This window comes from Ostreococcus lucimarinus, chromosome 21 (genome assembly GCF_000092065.1).
Source record: "Ostreococcus lucimarinus CCE9901 chromosome 21, complete sequence".
Lineage (NCBI taxonomy): Eukaryota > Viridiplantae > Chlorophyta > Mamiellophyceae > Mamiellales > Bathycoccaceae > Ostreococcus > Ostreococcus sp. 'lucimarinus'.
Window position 1 is genome coordinate 230 of NC_009375.1, and position 16,609 is coordinate 16,838.

General features: G+C 60.5%; 11 protein-coding genes across 11 annotated transcripts; 6 read left to right on the plus strand and 5 right to left on the minus strand.

Moving 5' to 3' along the window:
• Window positions 1-509: 509 nt before the first annotated feature.
• On the minus strand, window positions 510-1,421 carry OSTLU_36679 (predicted protein; the record flags this gene model as incomplete). Its single annotated transcript, XM_001422836.1, has 2 exons — window positions 510-706; window positions 764-1,421. 2 exons carry the CDS (start codon window positions 1,419-1,421, stop codon window positions 510-512), a joined length of 855 nt encoding a protein of 284 aa, XP_001422873.1.
• Window positions 1,422-1,857: 436 nt separating this feature from the next.
• On the plus strand, window positions 1,858-4,668 carry OSTLU_52138 (predicted protein; the record flags this gene model as incomplete). The annotated part of the gene is made up of 1 exon (XM_001422743.1): window positions 1,858-4,668. One exon carries the CDS (start codon window positions 1,858-1,860, stop codon window positions 4,666-4,668), a length of 2,811 nt encoding a protein of 936 aa, XP_001422780.1.
• A 153-nt stretch (window positions 4,669-4,821) lies between these two features.
• OSTLU_36663 (predicted protein) lies at window positions 4,822-5,406 on the minus strand (the record flags this gene model as incomplete). The annotated part of the gene is made up of 1 exon (XM_001422837.1): window positions 4,822-5,406. One exon carries the CDS (start codon window positions 5,404-5,406, stop codon window positions 4,822-4,824), a length of 585 nt encoding a protein of 194 aa, XP_001422874.1.
• An 833-nt stretch (window positions 5,407-6,239) lies between these two features.
• Window positions 6,240-6,806, plus strand: OSTLU_6183 (predicted protein; the record flags this gene model as incomplete). Its single annotated transcript, XM_001422744.1, has 1 exon — window positions 6,240-6,806. A coding segment is annotated over one exon (567 nt), but the record flags the coding sequence as incomplete, so codon positions are not given.
• Window positions 6,807-7,216: 410 nt separating this feature from the next.
• On the minus strand, window positions 7,217-7,729 carry OSTLU_94131 (predicted protein; the record flags this gene model as incomplete). Its single annotated transcript, XM_001422838.1, has 1 exon — window positions 7,217-7,729. The coding sequence occupies one exon, from the start codon at window positions 7,727-7,729 to the stop codon at window positions 7,217-7,219; it is 513 nt and encodes a 170-aa protein (XP_001422875.1).
• A 173-nt stretch (window positions 7,730-7,902) lies between these two features.
• OSTLU_29632 (predicted protein) lies at window positions 7,903-8,229 on the plus strand (the record flags this gene model as incomplete). The annotated part of the gene is made up of 1 exon (XM_001422745.1): window positions 7,903-8,229. One exon carries the CDS (start codon window positions 7,903-7,905, stop codon window positions 8,227-8,229), a length of 327 nt encoding a protein of 108 aa, XP_001422782.1.
• Window positions 8,230-8,365: 136 nt separating this feature from the next.
• OSTLU_36665 (predicted protein) lies at window positions 8,366-8,938 on the minus strand (the record flags this gene model as incomplete). The annotated part of the gene is made up of 1 exon (XM_001422839.1): window positions 8,366-8,938. A coding segment is annotated over one exon (573 nt), but the record flags the coding sequence as incomplete, so codon positions are not given.
• A 670-nt stretch (window positions 8,939-9,608) lies between these two features.
• On the plus strand, window positions 9,609-11,294 carry SDG3506b (predicted protein; the record flags this gene model as incomplete). The annotated part of the gene is made up of 2 exons (XM_001422746.1): window positions 9,609-9,650; window positions 9,825-11,294. The coding sequence occupies 2 exons, from the start codon at window positions 9,609-9,611 to the stop codon at window positions 11,292-11,294; spliced, it is 1,512 nt and encodes a 503-aa protein (XP_001422783.1).
• A 73-nt stretch (window positions 11,295-11,367) lies between these two features.
• OSTLU_29635 (predicted protein) lies at window positions 11,368-12,501 on the minus strand (the record flags this gene model as incomplete). The annotated part of the gene is made up of 1 exon (XM_001422840.1): window positions 11,368-12,501. One exon carries the CDS (start codon window positions 12,499-12,501, stop codon window positions 11,368-11,370), a length of 1,134 nt encoding a protein of 377 aa, XP_001422877.1.
• Window positions 12,502-13,249: 748 nt separating this feature from the next.
• Window positions 13,250-15,214, plus strand: OSTLU_36776 (predicted protein; the record flags this gene model as incomplete). The annotated part of the gene is made up of 1 exon (XM_001422747.1): window positions 13,250-15,214. One exon carries the CDS (start codon window positions 13,250-13,252, stop codon window positions 15,212-15,214), a length of 1,965 nt encoding a protein of 654 aa, XP_001422784.1.
• A 429-nt stretch (window positions 15,215-15,643) lies between these two features.
• Window positions 15,644-16,487, plus strand: OSTLU_29637 (predicted protein; the record flags this gene model as incomplete). Its single annotated transcript, XM_001422748.1, has 2 exons — window positions 15,644-15,680; window positions 15,790-16,487. The coding sequence occupies 2 exons, from the start codon at window positions 15,644-15,646 to the stop codon at window positions 16,485-16,487; spliced, it is 735 nt and encodes a 244-aa protein (XP_001422785.1).
• Window positions 16,488-16,609: the final 122 nt, after the last annotated feature.

Below are 16,609 nucleotides of genomic sequence, written 5' to 3' on the forward strand. Positions count from 1 at the left end.
GGTTCTCTGGGTCGTACTAAACCCGAAAAGTCACTAGCATTCGCATCCTTCCTGTGCACCTTCACGACACCCTACGGCCATCACTCATCGTCCAGCACGGCACCGCAGACTTCCCCCTCGACGCGCCGGACGTCGCCGGACTCTTGCGTCAAAGTTCCGTCTTCAGTGTTCGTGTTGGGCGACAAACGACCAGTCGTAGTTTGTCCTCTGTGAAAATAATGGAACCCCAAGCACTCATCTTGCGTGACACACAGTCGATTTGGGTGGAAAGCCTGCGAATGATCATTTATGCCGCAAGCCTTCTCACACAAATTTCTTCGTTGCCATCTCGAGACGCCTCCGACGTGCGTGTACACGGTGCCTCCAACGCGTCCGTCCCCGCCACCGCGCCGCGACGAGAATTATTACCCGACGGTTTAGGGACGAAATTTACGCGACGATATCCCCTAAACCTAAAATTCTAGCGAGCGATCGTTCATTTTCACGCACTACTGTATTTCTAAAACTTGCTAGGACGTCGTCGTCGCGAGCCGCCGCATCTCCGCGACGCGTTTACCGCACTTGACGCACGCACAACTAGTCGGTTGCTCGACCAATCGAGCGCGAAGACAGTAATAACAGTACGGATGACCGCACGGCTCGGCGACGAACGGATGAATCGGCTCTCGGCACCCACACGCGACGCACCGGTACGCCTGCACGGCGACTCTGTTCCTTTGCGGCGCGTCCGCGACGTTCGTCGGCGGCGAGGCTTCACCTCTACCCACGCGTGATGTCAGCGCACCGAGCGTCGACCGCACGCGCGTCGAGTACAAATATGGGAGCGTGAAGAGCACGAGCTCGGAAAGCTCTCGCCACGCCAACTGTTGGTTCAAGTACTCGAAATCGACGACGCGAGCCATCGTCGGTCGCTGATACACTAATCGCGCGCGCAGCGCGCGCTCCAAGAGCGTTGGGTAACGACCGTTGCGTAGAAACACGCAAAAGTTGACGAAATTCGCCATCGTGTAGCAATTTTCGACCGTTTGCGACAGCTTCCACGCCCGATACTTCCAACCGCCGCCGCCCTCGTCGTCTTCGTCGTCTTCGTCGTATCGCTCGCGCAACATCTTCCTTTGCCACAATCCCCACCCGTAGCCGACGACGCACGTCGCGAGTCCATACGCGATTCGTTGCGCGATGGACAGCCCCGGTCCCTCGACTCCGGTCTTCATCGTCGTCGTCGCCGCGCCATGGTCGCCGCGCTCGTCTCTCAGGCGCAAATTCATGAGCTCCATTCCCGGCGTCGGTCTGTTCACCCCCGTCGTGCACGCGAACATCGCGCAATCTAACAGCAGCCGCATCTCGTTCGCCTTGCTCGCGCGCGTCGTCGTCGTCGTCGTCGTCGTCGTCGCTCTTCCGCACGCCGACGTCGCCTCCATCACGCGTTCGAGCTGTGCATTCAGGACGTTCGCGAGTTCGCCGTCCAAACGACCGGCGTCGACTTGGGACACGCGCAGGACGTCCAGGCGCGGCGTCGACGCGCGCTCGCGACGCGCGCGCGCGGGCGTCGTCATGACGCCGCCGCGCGCGCGCGTCGCGTCGGTCGGTCGGTGACGCGCGCGCGAGTGCGAACGTCCGCGTCGACGCGCGTCACCGACCGACGACGTCGATCGGCGCGGCCGCGTCGTCACTCGGTGTCGCGCGTCGACGCGCGCACGCGACGAGCGCGCGCGACGGGAATCGATCGGACCGCGATCTCGGCGCGCCGAACGCGAATCGCGAGCGGCGCGCGATACATCGCGACCGAGCGCGTCGCGTCGCATCGCGTCGCATCGCATCGCATTCGTCATCGCATTCGTCGCGTTCGTCGTGAACATGTACGCGACGCGAGCGATCGCGCGGAGACTCGAACGACACGCGGCGCGATGTAAAGGCGCACACGTCGCGCGCGCGGTGCGAGGGGCGAGAGCGCGAACGACGTCCGCGCCGAGGGCGCTGTTGGACGCGCTCGGGGCGGGGAGGGGCGACGCGGACGCGTTCGGGACGAGGACGAGACGGACGAGGAATGCGTTCGTGTCGAGCGTCGACGGCGATGGGTCGACGGGATCGACGGGATCGTCGTCGTCGTCGTCGTCGAGCGCGTTCGGTGATTCGGCGTCGTCGGGGGGGATCATGGTGAGCGCGTCGCACCCGAGTTCGCACCCGCAAGTGCTCGCGGTGCCTTTGCCGAGGCGGCCGCTCATGCCGGGGATCATCATGCCGGTCAAAGTGACGGACGAAAAGCTCATAGCCGAGCTTGAGGACATGCGAAATCGTGGTCAAGCGTACGTGGGGGCGTTCTTGCAGCGAACGGACGCCGCGTCGTCGGCGTCCAAGGGGGAGGGCGAAGACGTCTTCGACGCGCTCTCGGCGATGAAGCGCACGACGACGTCGGTGGGTTTAGACGGCGAGGAAATGGTAGACGAAGACGAGGTTGATCCCGCGGATCACATGCACGACATAGGTACGTTTGCGCAGGTGCATAACATCGTGCGCCTGCCGACGGATTCGACCACGGGTGAAGAATCGGCGACGCTGTTGCTCCTCGGCCACCGGCGTTTGCGAAAGCTCGGGACGATGAAGCGGGATCCGATGGTGGTCAAGGTGGAACACCTCAAGGATGAGAAATTCGACGCCAACGATGACATCATTAAAGCCACGACGAATGAGGTGGTGGCGACGATCAAAGATTTGCTCAAGACGAATCCTTTGCACAAGGAGACCCTGCAGTATTTCGCTCAAAATTTCAACGACTTTCAAGATCCGCCAAAGCTCGCGGATTTGGGGGCGTCGATGTGCAGTGCCGACGACGCGCAGTTGCAACACGTGTTGGAGCTATTATCGGTGAAAGAACGCCTCGACGCGACGCTCGAGTTGTTGAAGAAGGAGGTGGAAATCGGCAAGCTCCAAGCCGACATCGGGAAAAAAGTTGAGGAGAAAATTTCAGGCGACCAGAGGCGTTACTTTTTGATGGAGCAGTTGAAATCGATCAAGAAAGAGCTCGGTATGGAGCGTGACGACAAAACCGCGCTCATCGAAAAGTTTACGAAACGTTTCGAGCCCAAGCGCGCGAGCGTGCCGGAAGACACCGCCAAGGTTATCGATGAAGAGCTTCAAAAGCTCGGCGGCCTCGAACCGTCGTCGAGCGAATTCAACGTCACTCGCAACTATCTCGAGTGGCTCACGTCACTGCCGTGGGGCGTGTGCGGCGACGAAAAATTGGACATATCTCACGCACAAGAAGTGTTAGATAGCGATCATTACGGCCTGGAGGACGTCAAAGATCGCATCTTGGAATTCATCGCCGTCGGGCAACTTTTGGGGACGACGCAAGGAAAAATCATCACCATGGTCGGTCCGCCTGGGGTGGGGAAGACATCCATCGGGCAATCGATCGCCAAGGCGCTCGGGCGTAAATTCTATCGCTTTTCCGTCGGCGGTATGAGCGACGTGGCGGAGATCAAGGGCCATCGACGGACGTACGTTGGCGCGATGCCGGGCAAGCTGATTCAGTGCTTGAAATCCACGGGTGTGTGCAATCCAGTGGTTTTGATTGACGAAATCGACAAGCTCGGACGCGGTTATCAGGGCGATCCCGCGAGCGCGCTGCTCGAACTACTCGATCCCGAGCAAAACGGCACGTTTCTTGATCACTACCTCGACGTCCCCGTCGACTTGAGCAAGGTTTTATTCGTGTGCACCGCCAACGTGCTCGACACGATTCCCGGGCCTTTGCTCGATCGCATGGAAGTCGTGCGGTTGTCTGGATACATCACCGACGAAAAAGTGCAAATCGCTCGAACGTATTTGGAGAAAGCGGCGCGAGAAAAGAGTGGGCTGTCCGACGTCGACGCGAGCATCACCGACGCGGCGATGGGGAAACTCATCGGCGACTACTGCCGCGAAGCCGGCGTGCGGAACTTGCAAAAGCATCTCGAAAAGGTCTATCGCAAGATTGCCCTCAAGGTGGCTCGGGCGAAGAGTGCGGACGAAAAGCTCGACTCTATCGTCGTCGATGTCGATGACTTGGTCGATTACGTCGGTCAACCACCGTTCGCGACCGACCGAATCTACGACGTCACCCCGCCCGGAGTCGTCACCGGCTTGGCTTGGACGGCGATGGGCGGATCCACGCTTTACATCGAGTGCACGGCTATCGATTCCGGCGACGGCAAGGGCGCGTTAAAGACGACCGGTCAACTCGGCGACGTCATGAAGGAATCGAGCACGATTGCGCACACGTTCACGCGAGGGTTTTTGGAATTGAAGGATCCCGGCAACAAGTATCTCGCCGACACGTCGCTTCACGTTCACGTCCCCGCCGGGGCGACGCCGAAAGATGGACCGTCGGCGGGAATCACGATCACGACGAGCCTGTTATCGCTCGCCATGAACAAACCGGTAAAGCCTAATTTAGCCATGACGGGCGAGCTCACGCTCACCGGTAGGGTGTTACCGATCGGCGGCGTCAAGGAGAAGACGATCGCCGCGCGTCGAAGCGGGGTGAAAACCATCATTTTCCCCGAAGGAAACAAGAAGGATTACGACGAGCTTTCCGAAGACATTCGTGAAGGTTTGGACGCACACTTTGTCTCGACGTACGACGAAGTCTATCGCCAAGCGCTCGATTGGGAAGCGTCTTCGTGATTGACTTCGGGTTCGACGGCGCGACGAATTCTTTGCGAAATATTTATACGCGATGGCTTAGCGTCGCAAACGAAATGTAAATCAATCACAATCACAATCACATCGATCGATCAACGCAAACATCGTCGCTCTTCACCTCTACGCTACCCTACGCTACGCCGCGTCCTCATCGAACGTCACCCCCTCCAACTCTCGTTCCGTCCAACTCGCCCCTAAATCGCGTCTCAAAATCACCGCGTCTGGCGGTTCGATGCGCTTGTAATAATTCTTCACCACCTCGCCCTTTTCGAACCCGAACCGCTCGTAAAACTCGAACGCTTGAAAATTATTCGTTTGCACGTGCAAGTACGCCTCCTTCACGAACGCGTCTCGAGACGCCACATTCAGCGCGTGCGTCAAAAGCCTCGACCCAATCTTCCCGTCCCTCCGTCCCGCGTAGACGCCGAGCGTCATGATGTACAACTTCGCCCCGTCGCTCGCGGCGTTCATCTCCAACCGACACGCGATCGCGCCCGCGAGCGTCATCGTCGTCGTCGTCGCGGATCCGGATCCGCGCTCGTCCATCGCGTACGCGAGCTGCGTGCACCCCCCCGCGCGTCTGCAATCGTCGTAAAACGCATCGCCGTATCGCACCGGGAACAGGACGGCGTTGAGCGCGCGCAGGTCGCGCTCGGTGGCGTCCGTGAGCGAGGCGAAGCGCACGGGCGTCGCGACGCCGTCGACCGCGTCTCGCGACATCGCAATGTGACGCGGTGCGACGACGCGACGCGATGTCGTTCGTTCGTTCGTTCGTTCGTTCGTTCGTTCGTTCGTTCGTTCGGCGCGGCATCGATCGGCGCGCGTCGATCGGCGACGCGAATCGGCGACGGCGCATGCGCGCGAGAGGGGCGACGCGCGCGCTCGCACCGTCTTGCAGCGCGCGCGCGCATCGAACGACGACGACGACGACGACGACGACGACGACGATGCGCGAGGCGTCGCGACGAATGTGTCGCGACGCGCGCGCGCGCGCGCGACGGGGGTGGCGAGCGTCGATCGACGCGACGACGACGACGCGGTCGGTGATGGATGACGCGCGAGCGAGTTCGACGCGTTCGGGCGATGACGCGATCGCGTCGCCTCGCGTCGAACGCGCGTTGAAGGCGTTGCGATTCGAACTCGCGAGCGGGTGCGTGGACGTGCGAGGGAAGACGTCGACGTTTAGTGAGTTTGCGAGGAACGAATTAGTGACGATGGGGGAAGAGATCGGTGCGGTGGACGATGCGCGACGGGCGAAGTGGGACGAGGAGTGCGCGAGCGCGTTCGCCAAGTACGAGGGGTTAAACGCGCGGCAACGCGAACGCGCGCTGCACGCGGCGAGAGATTTGTTGAACGGGACGACGGAGACGCCGACGAAGACGCCGACGGAGACGCCGACGACGAAGCCGGCGGGCAAGCAGAGCATCATCGAGGGCGACGCTTGGAAACACGCGCTGGAACAAGGTCACATTCGTCAACGAGAGGTTGAAGCCGTGATGCGAAACAAAGCGAACGGCGACGACGACGCGTCGCAAGAACAAGGCACCAACGCGTGGTTTCAGCTTCGCGCGTCCAGGTTGACGGCATCGGCGTTCGGGAACGCGATTGGATTTTGGCGCGAAGGTCGTAACGAGCTTTGGGAAGAAAAGCTAGGACTTCGCGAGGGATTCGCCGGGAACGAGGCCACCGAGTGGGGATCGTCCAAGGAGGACGAAGCCGTGCGCGTGTACGAAGCCTTCGCCGGGAGAAAAGTTTCGCATCTTTTATTCAACGTTTTGAGCGCCGACGACGCCGAACTGTGGATCGGGGCTTCCCCCGACGGGTTGATCGGCACGAACGCCGCGGACGTGGACGGTGAAATCGGCGGCGTGCTCGAAATAAAGTGTCCTTTCAACAAAGGCTCGCCGACGACGGCGTCGCCGTACGCCAAGGTGCCGTGGTACTACGTCCCTCAAGTGCAAGGATTGATGGCTGTTTTCGATCGTCCGTGGTGCGATTTAGTTTCGTACACCGTCAACGGTGGTGTCGCAATTTACCGCGTCGAGCGCGATCACGATTATTGGAATCTACTGTACGAATGCTGCAGCGAATTTTGGTGGCAGCACGTCGTCCCCGGCAAGCACGCGCTCGCCGCGGGCAAGGATGCGGAAAAGTACCGACCCGCGAGCGAGCACCCTCTGTGCGCCGAGCTCAAGCGCCGGAGCAAGGCGATCGCGGACAAGAGTCCGACGACGTGGATCGCTCCCGACCGAGTCGCCGACTTACGCCGACGATGATCGTAACGCGACCGAGGAAACATTGAGAGGCCGCGGAAACGCGCGAGATGTGTGAACCACACGGGGATCGCAAATGAACGATCGCGCTCGAAGAATTAAAGATTCAGAATGAACAGCGATTCACCCAACTTGTCGCCGTCTGCTGAGCGGTGTTTGCACCGCCGCTTTCAGGGCGTCGAGCTTGCGACGCGCATAGGTCAATAATCCTGCACGTAGCCTAACAAACTCTGTAAAGTATTACACGGATCTCAGGATCAAAGCCCGAGCTTGGCGCGCTCGAGTTCGAGCACCTTTTGCACTCGCTCCAGCGCTCCCGGCGTCTGTCCCGACCCGCTCGCCGCGTCGTACTTGGGTCCGACGACGTCGACCTCATCCATGACGACGATGACGTCCTTATTCCACTTGCACGGCAACGTTCGAGCTAAAGCGTCAAACACGTCCTGCGCCAAAGCGCTGACGTTTTCGCCGATGTTGTCGCCCGCGGTTTTCGCCGCTCGGCACGCCGCCTCGAAGCGGCGCTCGCGTCGAGGATCGTCCACGGTTGGCAACGCCTCGGGATCCTTCGCCGTCGACGCGTCGATCTCGATGTCTTTCGCGCCCGCGACGTTGACGAACTTCAAATCGTACGAGTTCGATATCTCACCGGGCGTGCGCACGACGAGCAACTTTGCGCCATCGTCGTACGCGAAGATTTCACCGCGAAAGCTTTCACCGCTCGCCGTCGTCCCTTTCGTCACCGTGGCGCCGTGCGCGTACGAGGTCGACATGATCGCGATGTACTCTCAGCGCTCGCGCGTCGCGGGCCTCGACGACGACGACGACGACGACGACGCCTTGTGCGGCCGCACCCGTGGGACGGGACCTTCGCGGCCGCACCCGTCCCACCTCGTGCGTCAGTGCGCGACGCGTGATGACGTCGAACGGCGCATCGCATCGCGGGATGCACTACCGCGCGCAACGACTGAGCGAGCGCCTGGCGCTCGTGGCGCTGTCGACATCGGCGATCGTCGCGTTCGCGTGCGGCTGGTTCGCGAGTGATTACGACCTCTTGAAACGCATATACTTTGGGGGAGTGTGCGGAACGGTTGCGATCGTCGTGCCGCATTGGGAGTGGATTTACGGCTCGAAGGACGGGATGAAGTGGCGCGCGAGCACGGGGCGATTGAAAGCGCGCGAGGGAACGCCGGAACCTTTGGCCGCGGAGACGAAAAAGAAGCCGAAGCGTCGCGCGGCGCAACGCAAGGCTGGGACGAAGACGGTTATTTGACGACGCGATCGCGTCGCGCGGGCGTAGACGTGATTGTTATTAGAGACATAGATTGTTCAGATTCTTTGACAGCGACTAGGTAATTATAAAGCTAATGTGAGGCGACGAATTCGGCTCTGCGGCGCGCGCCGCAAATCTAACCGATGAGCATTTTGTCGCCGTCCAAAAACTTGTATTCAGGAATCTCGAGGTTCTCCGGCGCCGGTCCCTTACGAATGCGACCACTTGCGTCGTAATGACTGCCGTGGCACGGGCAAAACCAACCGTTGTAATCACCCGCGTTTGCGATCGGGACGCAACCGAGGTGCGTGCACACGCCGACGGCTACGAGCCACTCTTGATTGGGCGCGCGCTCGGAGTCGGCTTGCGGATCGCGCAGCGAAGCGACGTCCACGGATTCCTCTTTCGCGATTTCAGCCGGTGTGCGTCGTCGGATGAACACCGGTTTCCCTCTCCACTTCACCGTCACGGTGCTCCCGAGCTCAACCTTGCTCAAGTCAACTTCGAGCGAGGCGAGCGCGAGAACGTCGGCGGTCGCGCTCATCGAGAGCAAAAACTTCAACACCGCCAACCGCAACGCGCTGGCGTAAATCATGCGACCGCCCGTCATGACGAAGTACGTGAACGCGCGCTTATCCGGGTCCCCCGCTCGCGCCACGGTGTGATTCGACACGTCGTAGTCGATCGTGTGCGCCGGCGTCTTCACCGCCCGCGCGATCGATCCCGAGTTCACCGCAGTCGTGGCGTAACCTGTCGTGGTCCGCGATGCGCGCGCGCGTCCGTCAGTCTGCGTTCGCGGCGTTCGCCGATCGCTCGATCGAGTCGATCTTACAGGCGTGGAGACGTTCGCGATCGAATCAACGCGCTCGCGTGCAACGCGACGCGCCGGCGCGAGACGTCCGCGCCCGCGAACGAGCGATACGAATTTCGCGCACCTCTTTCCCGCGAATCGATCGCGCTCGACGCGAACGACGCGGACGCGTGCGCCCTGTCGATCGTCGCGCGCGCGGCGAACCCCCGGCTCGTCGCCGGTCGGAACAACGGCGTCGTCGCGCTCGTCGTCGCGCTCGACGCGATCGAGGACGACGCGGCGCTGAGCTTGGAAATAGCCCGCGCGAGGCGCGCGCGCGCGCGATGCGTCGCACCGCTCGACGACATCGTGCGTCGGTCGCGATGTGACGATCGAACGCGCGCGCGGCGCGCGCGGCGACGGCGTCGTATGGGTAAACAGTTAGAAATCGTAAACCCTAGGTCATCCTCAAACAAAATCGTGCCGCGCTGAAATTTCGCGCGACACCGACAGACGGCTGGTTCGGCGACGGGCGCGCGATGCGGCCGCACTCGGCGTCGCGACGCCTCGCGCGTGTCGATCGACGACGATGACGACGACAAAGTACGAACGCGAAGTGGTTTGGGTCAAGGTGCGACGACAGCGCGCGCTCGCACGACCGCGCGCGAGTGAAAACGGTGATTTCCACGAGTTCAAAAATCAACGACGGGCGAGACCGACGTTGAATCGGTGCTGAATCGATGCGACGCGTAGAGGCGAAAGACTGACCGAGGGACGACGACCGACTCTCGACGCGTCGGCGCAGTACGGGAAAGGGGAGCGGTTTTGGCCCGCGCACGTGGTGGGACGAGACGCGGCGCGCGCGCGCGTGCCGGGCGCGGCGGCGGTCTTTGAAAAGCATCCAGGCGCGCGCGCGTTTCAGTACTTTGGCTACGGCGGGTATTACCAGCTCGAGAAACCGAACGCGCCGGCTGCGATAGCGTGGGCGGAAGGGTTAGCGCGACGGTTGGATGAAAAAGGGGTGGCCAAGGCGCACAAGACGGCTGTGACAAACGCGCGGGCGTACGTAGAGCGAGGCGATTTGACGAGCGAAGTCGCGGCGGGCGCGCTTTGGTGGAGCATGCCGCTTCCAGCACCGCGCGAAGAGCCGGCGAAGAGAACTCACGATTCGGCGGGGACGTTGTCTGAGAAGAATAAGAAGCCGCGACGCGGCGACGCGGCCAAAGATACATTCGACGAGCGTGAGGAAGTCAAAGACGCCGGCGCCGACGAGTTTGAGTTTCCTCGCATGTCCAAAACGTTCGTCGGCGGCGAACGCAAGGAATACACGCCCACGTTGAGCGTGCTTTCGCTCGGAAAACCACCTCCTTTTGAGCGCATCCATCGCAGCGTTTTCGTCAGCAGACCGCCGCCGGTGAAACTGCACAAGTCTGAAACCGCGGTGTGCGACTGCCATCCGCCGCCGTCGCGCGGCGACAGCGAGACGATTCGCGACGGATGCGGGCAAGAGTGCTTGAATAGAAAATTGCGATTTAGTTGCGACAGCCGAACGTGTCCGTGTGGGGACGCGTGCAGTAATCGCCCGTTGAGTCAGTTACCGGCGCCAAAGACGAAGATTATTCGCACAGAAAACAGAGGTTGGGGATTGACTTTGCAAGAGCCCGTGCGCGCGGGAACCTTCATCGTTGAGTACGCGGGTGAGATTTTAGACGAGCACGAATGCGCCGAACGGCTTTGGTACGACAAGCAGTCGGGGGAAGAGAACTTTTACTTGATGGAAATATCCGCAAACTACGTCATCGACGCCAAGTTTAAGGGCTCGATCGCGAGATTTATCAATAGCAGCTGTCACCCAAACTGCGAAACGCAGCGGTGGGTCGACGCTTCGACGAACGAGACGAGAGTCGGTATCTTTGCCACCGAAGACATCGCGAGTGGGACCGAGCTGACGTACGATTACAACTTTGCGCACTTTGGCGATGAAAAGGGGACGTCGTTCGTGTGCATGTGTGGGCATCCCAAGTGTCGAGGCACGCTCGACGCGGCGAAGACGTCGAAAAAGAATTTGCATCGCCGACTTCGCGTGGAAATCATGGTGAATGGGAAAGTCGTTAAGTCGCGCAAGAAGAAACAAAAAGTCAAGGCCACTGTGGTGGACTATGATGCCGCGAAGAATAGATACAAAGTACAAGTCGAAGGTGACGAGAAGGAAACCTTCGCGTGGGTGCGTCTCGATGGCGAAGGCGCAGCGAAACACTCGTGGCTGAGCAAATAGGCATCGCCGAAGCACACCGTAGCTTTTTATGTGATACGTAAGTAGTACGTGCGCGGGGATCGTTTTCTACGTTCTAATCTACGTGGCTATCGTTATCCGTCAGCGTGACGGCGTCAAACAATTCCCAAAACGCTTTAGCGTCGCTCTCCGCTGCGCCGGCACCAATGAGCAAATCGATAGTCGCATTTCGGTCGGTTTCAGTCGCTCTGAATATTTCCGCAACCTGTCTCGCGCGCTCGATGTCGGGGAAAAATATTTCGCCGAGACGCGCGTTCACCCACTCCGTCTTTGTCGGCATTGGCAAAGCAGCCTCGCTCGTCGTCTCTTCCTGCGACATGCGAACGACGAGGGCGACGATTTCTTCCTCCGTCATGTCGCCGAAGAGCTCATCGCACTCGATGTGCATGGCCCGCGCCGAGTTGTGCTCGCGCGATTGCTTTTTAAACTCGAGCTTCGATAAGCGTATCGCCTCGGCGATTTGCTCATCTTCTGCGTTGTCGTTTGTCTCCGGCTGTAGTTGTGGCCAACGCTCGATGTCAGCGCGAAAGTCGTCCTCGTGATTCCGACTTTGCGCTACGTGGACTTGCGGCTCAAATGCGACGCGCGTCTGCGTTCGATCCTCTCCGCCAAATGTAAACTTTCCGCTCGCCGTGCGCCTGAAACCAACGTCGAAGTCTCGGCGCCTGCGCGCCGGCACAATGTCGTCATCGGACTCGGACGATGGAACACGTGCGAGCCTCGACACCGACGTCGAAGCACCGTGCTTCCGAGCATTCGTGTAAGAACCTCCAGTTGGTCTTCGCGCGGGCTTCGCCGTCCTCATCGACGGCGGTGGACTACTTACGCCGGCGGGCTTTGACGAAACGCGCGCCGGCGCAAACCCACGATCGTGCTGCAAGTATTCAGCAAACGGATCAATGTCGACAACCGCGGAAGACGTTTTGGGCCCACTCGACACACGTGCGACGCTTTCTTTCCTCTTCGCGGCCTCGCGCTGTCGTTCGAGCCGCGATTGACGAAACTCGCTTGGCATAGCTAACATGCCAAGCGTCCGAAGCGCATCCTCCGTCGAAGCGCATTGCGCCGCGCGGTCGAAGTCGCTCATCGCGTTCGTGTCCGTCGCACTGGATTGCAGAATCGAGTCTGCATCGAACGACATCACCACATCGTCATTAAGCCTTCGATGTCTGTGATACATGTCGTACATTCTCGAAACGTCGCCGTCCCAGTACGGCCACCTGCTCAAGAGCAAGCGGTATCCGTCGATGGACTGTTTAGCGCTCTCATGCGCGCCTCGCTTCGTTATGACGATCGGTTCGGCACGCCCCGCAGCACCACTCACACCTTTCCCACTCCCCGTCGCACCGTGTCGCGGCTTTGTCCTCGGCTCTCTCGTCGGCGCGCTCGCGCTCGCTCTCGAGACGGGAACGCTCGTCTCGGCACCGCGCACGCCGCGTACGCACCGCGGGTCGAACGACTTCAGTACTTTCACGATGCGATCGAAAGATTCGTCGAACGCGATGACGACGGATTTCTTATCATCGCACACGCTTCCACCACATCCGAGCGCGCGCGTGAGCGTCGACAACAGCAGCGAAACATCGCCCGAGCAGTTGTCAATTCTCGTGTGCGTCTTGCCGTATTTCGTCTTCACGCGCGCGAACGGCACCGAACCTTTCTTCGTGCCGCACACCACGAACGGTACCAGCGGTGGCGACATCGCTCGCGTCGCGCGACGTCGGTGTTGATTCACGTCGTCGCCGTCATCGCGAGTGGCGAAAAGTGAAGACTCTCTGACCCCGAAAGGCCGAGCGCCATTCCACGACGACGACGTCGCGTGAGCGCCGCGCGTGTGTCGCACATCGCTCCGTCGCGTCGTGGTTTCGTCCGTACGCTCCTTCGTCGCGACTAGGTCCCGTCCGATGTCGTCGACAGCGACGGCGGTGCGCAAGATGATGCGAAGCGCCGCCGCGACTGTGCTCACGCGACACGCGACGACGCAGACGTTGGTTCGAGACTGCGTCTACGCGCGATCGTGGAGACGGCGCGCGTCGACGACATCATCGTCGACGCGAAACGTGGCAATCATCGCCCACGTCGACCATGGAAAGACAACTTTGTTGGACCAGCTCATTCGCTCGACGTCCGAGGCGAGAGTGGAGGAGCGCGCCATGGACAACATGCAGCTCGAAAAGGAGCGAGGAATCACGATAGCCGCCAAGTATACCGCCGTGTCGTACAAAAACGCGACACTTCATATCGTCGATACCCCAGGTCACGCCGATTTCGGCGGTGAAGTCGAGCGTGCGCTCGAGCTCGTGGACGGCGCGCTTCTAGTCGTCGACCCGTTCGAAGGCGTCATGACGCAGACGAAATTCGTCGTCCGTAAAGCGTTACAGAAGGGACTGAAACCGCTCGTCGTGCTGAACAAGGTCGATCGCGATGGTGTCACGCGAGCGTTGTGCGATGCGGTGGAGTCTGACCTCTTTGATTTATTCGCGGCGATGGGTGCTGACGATGCGCAGTTGGATTTCACCGTCGTCTACGCGAGCGCGCGTGCGGGCGTCGCGAGCACGTCGCTTGAAGAAGCACAAAAACAAATAGTCGAAGGGAACGGGTCGGTGGACGCTATATTACAGGGGGTTCTCGATCACGTTCCTGCACCGCGCGGCTGTACTCAACAGCCGTTCGCCTTGCTGGTATCGATGATTGAACGCGATCCGTTCTTCGGGCGGCTCGTCACCGGACGAGTCTTCGATGGCGCGCTCGGTATCGGAGACACGCTCAAGGTTCTCACGCTTGGGGATGGCGTCGTTCGCGAAACAGTCCGCGTACAAAAGATTTTTACATCCAGGAATTTAGAACGCGTCGCCGTGAAGGAAGCCAAGGCTGGAGACATCGTGACGATTGCCGCTGGTTTTGGCGACGCGACGGTGGCGGATACGCTTTGCTCGCCAGAGAGGCGCGAGCCGTTGCCGTCGACGCCCGTTGATCCACCCACGCTGAGTATGACATTTGGTGTAAACACGTCGAGTTTGGCCGGTAAGGAAGGGAATCAACTGACGGAACGACAAATTGAAGAGCGACTCCGCGCCGAGGCGGACACCGATGTTTCGCTGCGAGTCAGCGATTCATCCGATGAGGACGGGATCCCGGGACTGCAAGTCAGCGGGCGCGGCGAACTGCATCTTGGCATCATCATTGAAAAACTACGACGAGAAGGTTTTGAGCTTTCCGTTTCGCCGCCTCGCGTCATCCAAGGCATTGATGATGAAGGCCGTCGAACTGAACCCTTCGAAAGCGTGTTGCTGGAGTGCGACGCGAACGACTGCGGTGGCGTCATAGACGCCGTGACACAGCGAAAAGGAGATCTTCTCGATATGGATACGAACGCTGGCGAAGACGGCCGCACGCGCTTGACGTTTTACGTGCCGAGTCGAGGTCTCATAGGCTTTCGACAAGAGTTCATCAACGCGACGCGCGGCAATGGAGTCATGCAACGAGCGTTCGACTCGTACGGACCCTCACGAGGCGCAATTGGCAAGGCAAAAAAGGGCAAACTGATTAGCACGACATCAGGGGTGACGACGACGTACTCGCTCGGCGCGCTCGAGCCTCGCGGTACGCTCTTCGTCGGCCCCGCGTCTGAAGTGTACGCCGGGATGATCATCGGCGAGCACACTCGCGAGAACGATCTCGAGGTCAACCCGACGAAGGAGAAGAAATTAACAAATATGCGTGCGAGCGGCAACGACGAAACGATTCGATTGACGCCACCGAAGGTAATAGATCTCGAGAGCGCTATCGGATACGTAGGTACAGATGAACTCATAGAAGTGACACCGAAAGCGATTCGCTTGCGCAAAGCGGAGCTCGCGTCGTCCATGCGACGGCGCGCGTCGCGACAGGCGGACTCTTAGACACGTAGTAACGATAGAATTCGACGTATTGTTTTTCGGCCGCGCGTTGGATCCAATCCAACGCGTCGAACACGCGCATCGTCTCCGAGGCGCCCGCGTCGTCCGCGGCCGCGAAGTGAAAAAAGCGAAGTGCCACTTCGCGACGCGATGGCGTGTTCGCACGCCGCCGCGCGCCTCGCGTGTGCGGTACACAGCGCGCGCGCGATGACGACCGCGCGACCGGCGGCGCGCGCGACGATGCGCGACGCCGTCCGCGTCCTCGCGTCGCGCGCCCTCGCGTCGCGCGCGCGCGCGGGGGCGTCGTCGCGCACCGCCGCCGCCGCGTCGTCGAATGGGCGCGCGAACGATGGGTCGTTGGGGCGCGAACGCGCGGCGGATCTCGCGCGGGCGAACGAGGAAGAGGCGTACGACGACGATCCTTTGGTACACATGGGACGAATTAATAAGTCGGCGCTGAAGCGATTAGGTGCGAGCTCTCGAGAGACGCAGACGAGACCGCGCTCGAGGGGCGCGAGACGCAGACGAGACGCGCGACTGACGATGGCGCGTGACGACGATCGATATCGCGACGACAGCGCACGAAAAGAAAACAATGGCGAAAACCTTGCTGGCGCTGCCGAAATCGCAAATCGCGACGATGGAAGAGTTGAACGCCGAAGTCAAGGCGCTCGTGGCGGAGGGCAAAAAGTTGAAGGGAAATCACGGCGCGGCGAAGCGGCACGAGGGTGCTTTAGCGGGTGCTTTACGAAGAATGACGGAGAGCGAGATGGATGCGCTCGTGTCTAAAGTGACGGCGATCGAGAACGGCACGACGGGGGCGATCGATTCTAACGTGGACGCCCTCGCGATGAGTTGGCGAGCGCGTCTGTTGTCGGGAACCGAAGCGACGACGGCTTCGTCCGACGACGCCACGGCGTGTCTCGGGGAGATTTTCGATGCCCTGGCGACAGCGGAGGCAAACGAAACGTCCGCGCCCTTGAGTTTCACGCGCCAGGAATTAAAAGTCGCCCTTGACGCGGCGACAAAAGAATCGCGCGCTCGCGCGCTCGCCATCGCCGAATTCAACGCCTCCATCGACAAAGAGATGGAAGTGTTGGCGTACGGCGAAACGAACGAAGAAGTCTTGCGAGAGACTCGTGCGTTTATCGCACAAAAGCTAAAGAGCGGTGGTGGCGCGAGCGCGACGCCCTCGCGCTCGCCTCCTCGCGCAAAGTCTTCCAAGCGTTTGCTCGGCATGCTTCGAGACGTCGCCGCCGTCGTCGTCGCCGCCTAATCTGCGTCGTCCGAGCGCGCATCATCCCGCGCGCGTCGACGCGATCGATGTCCACGCTATCACCATTAGTTGTATCATCATATTTTCCCATCCTACTCGTGCGGACATCGCGCGATTCCGTA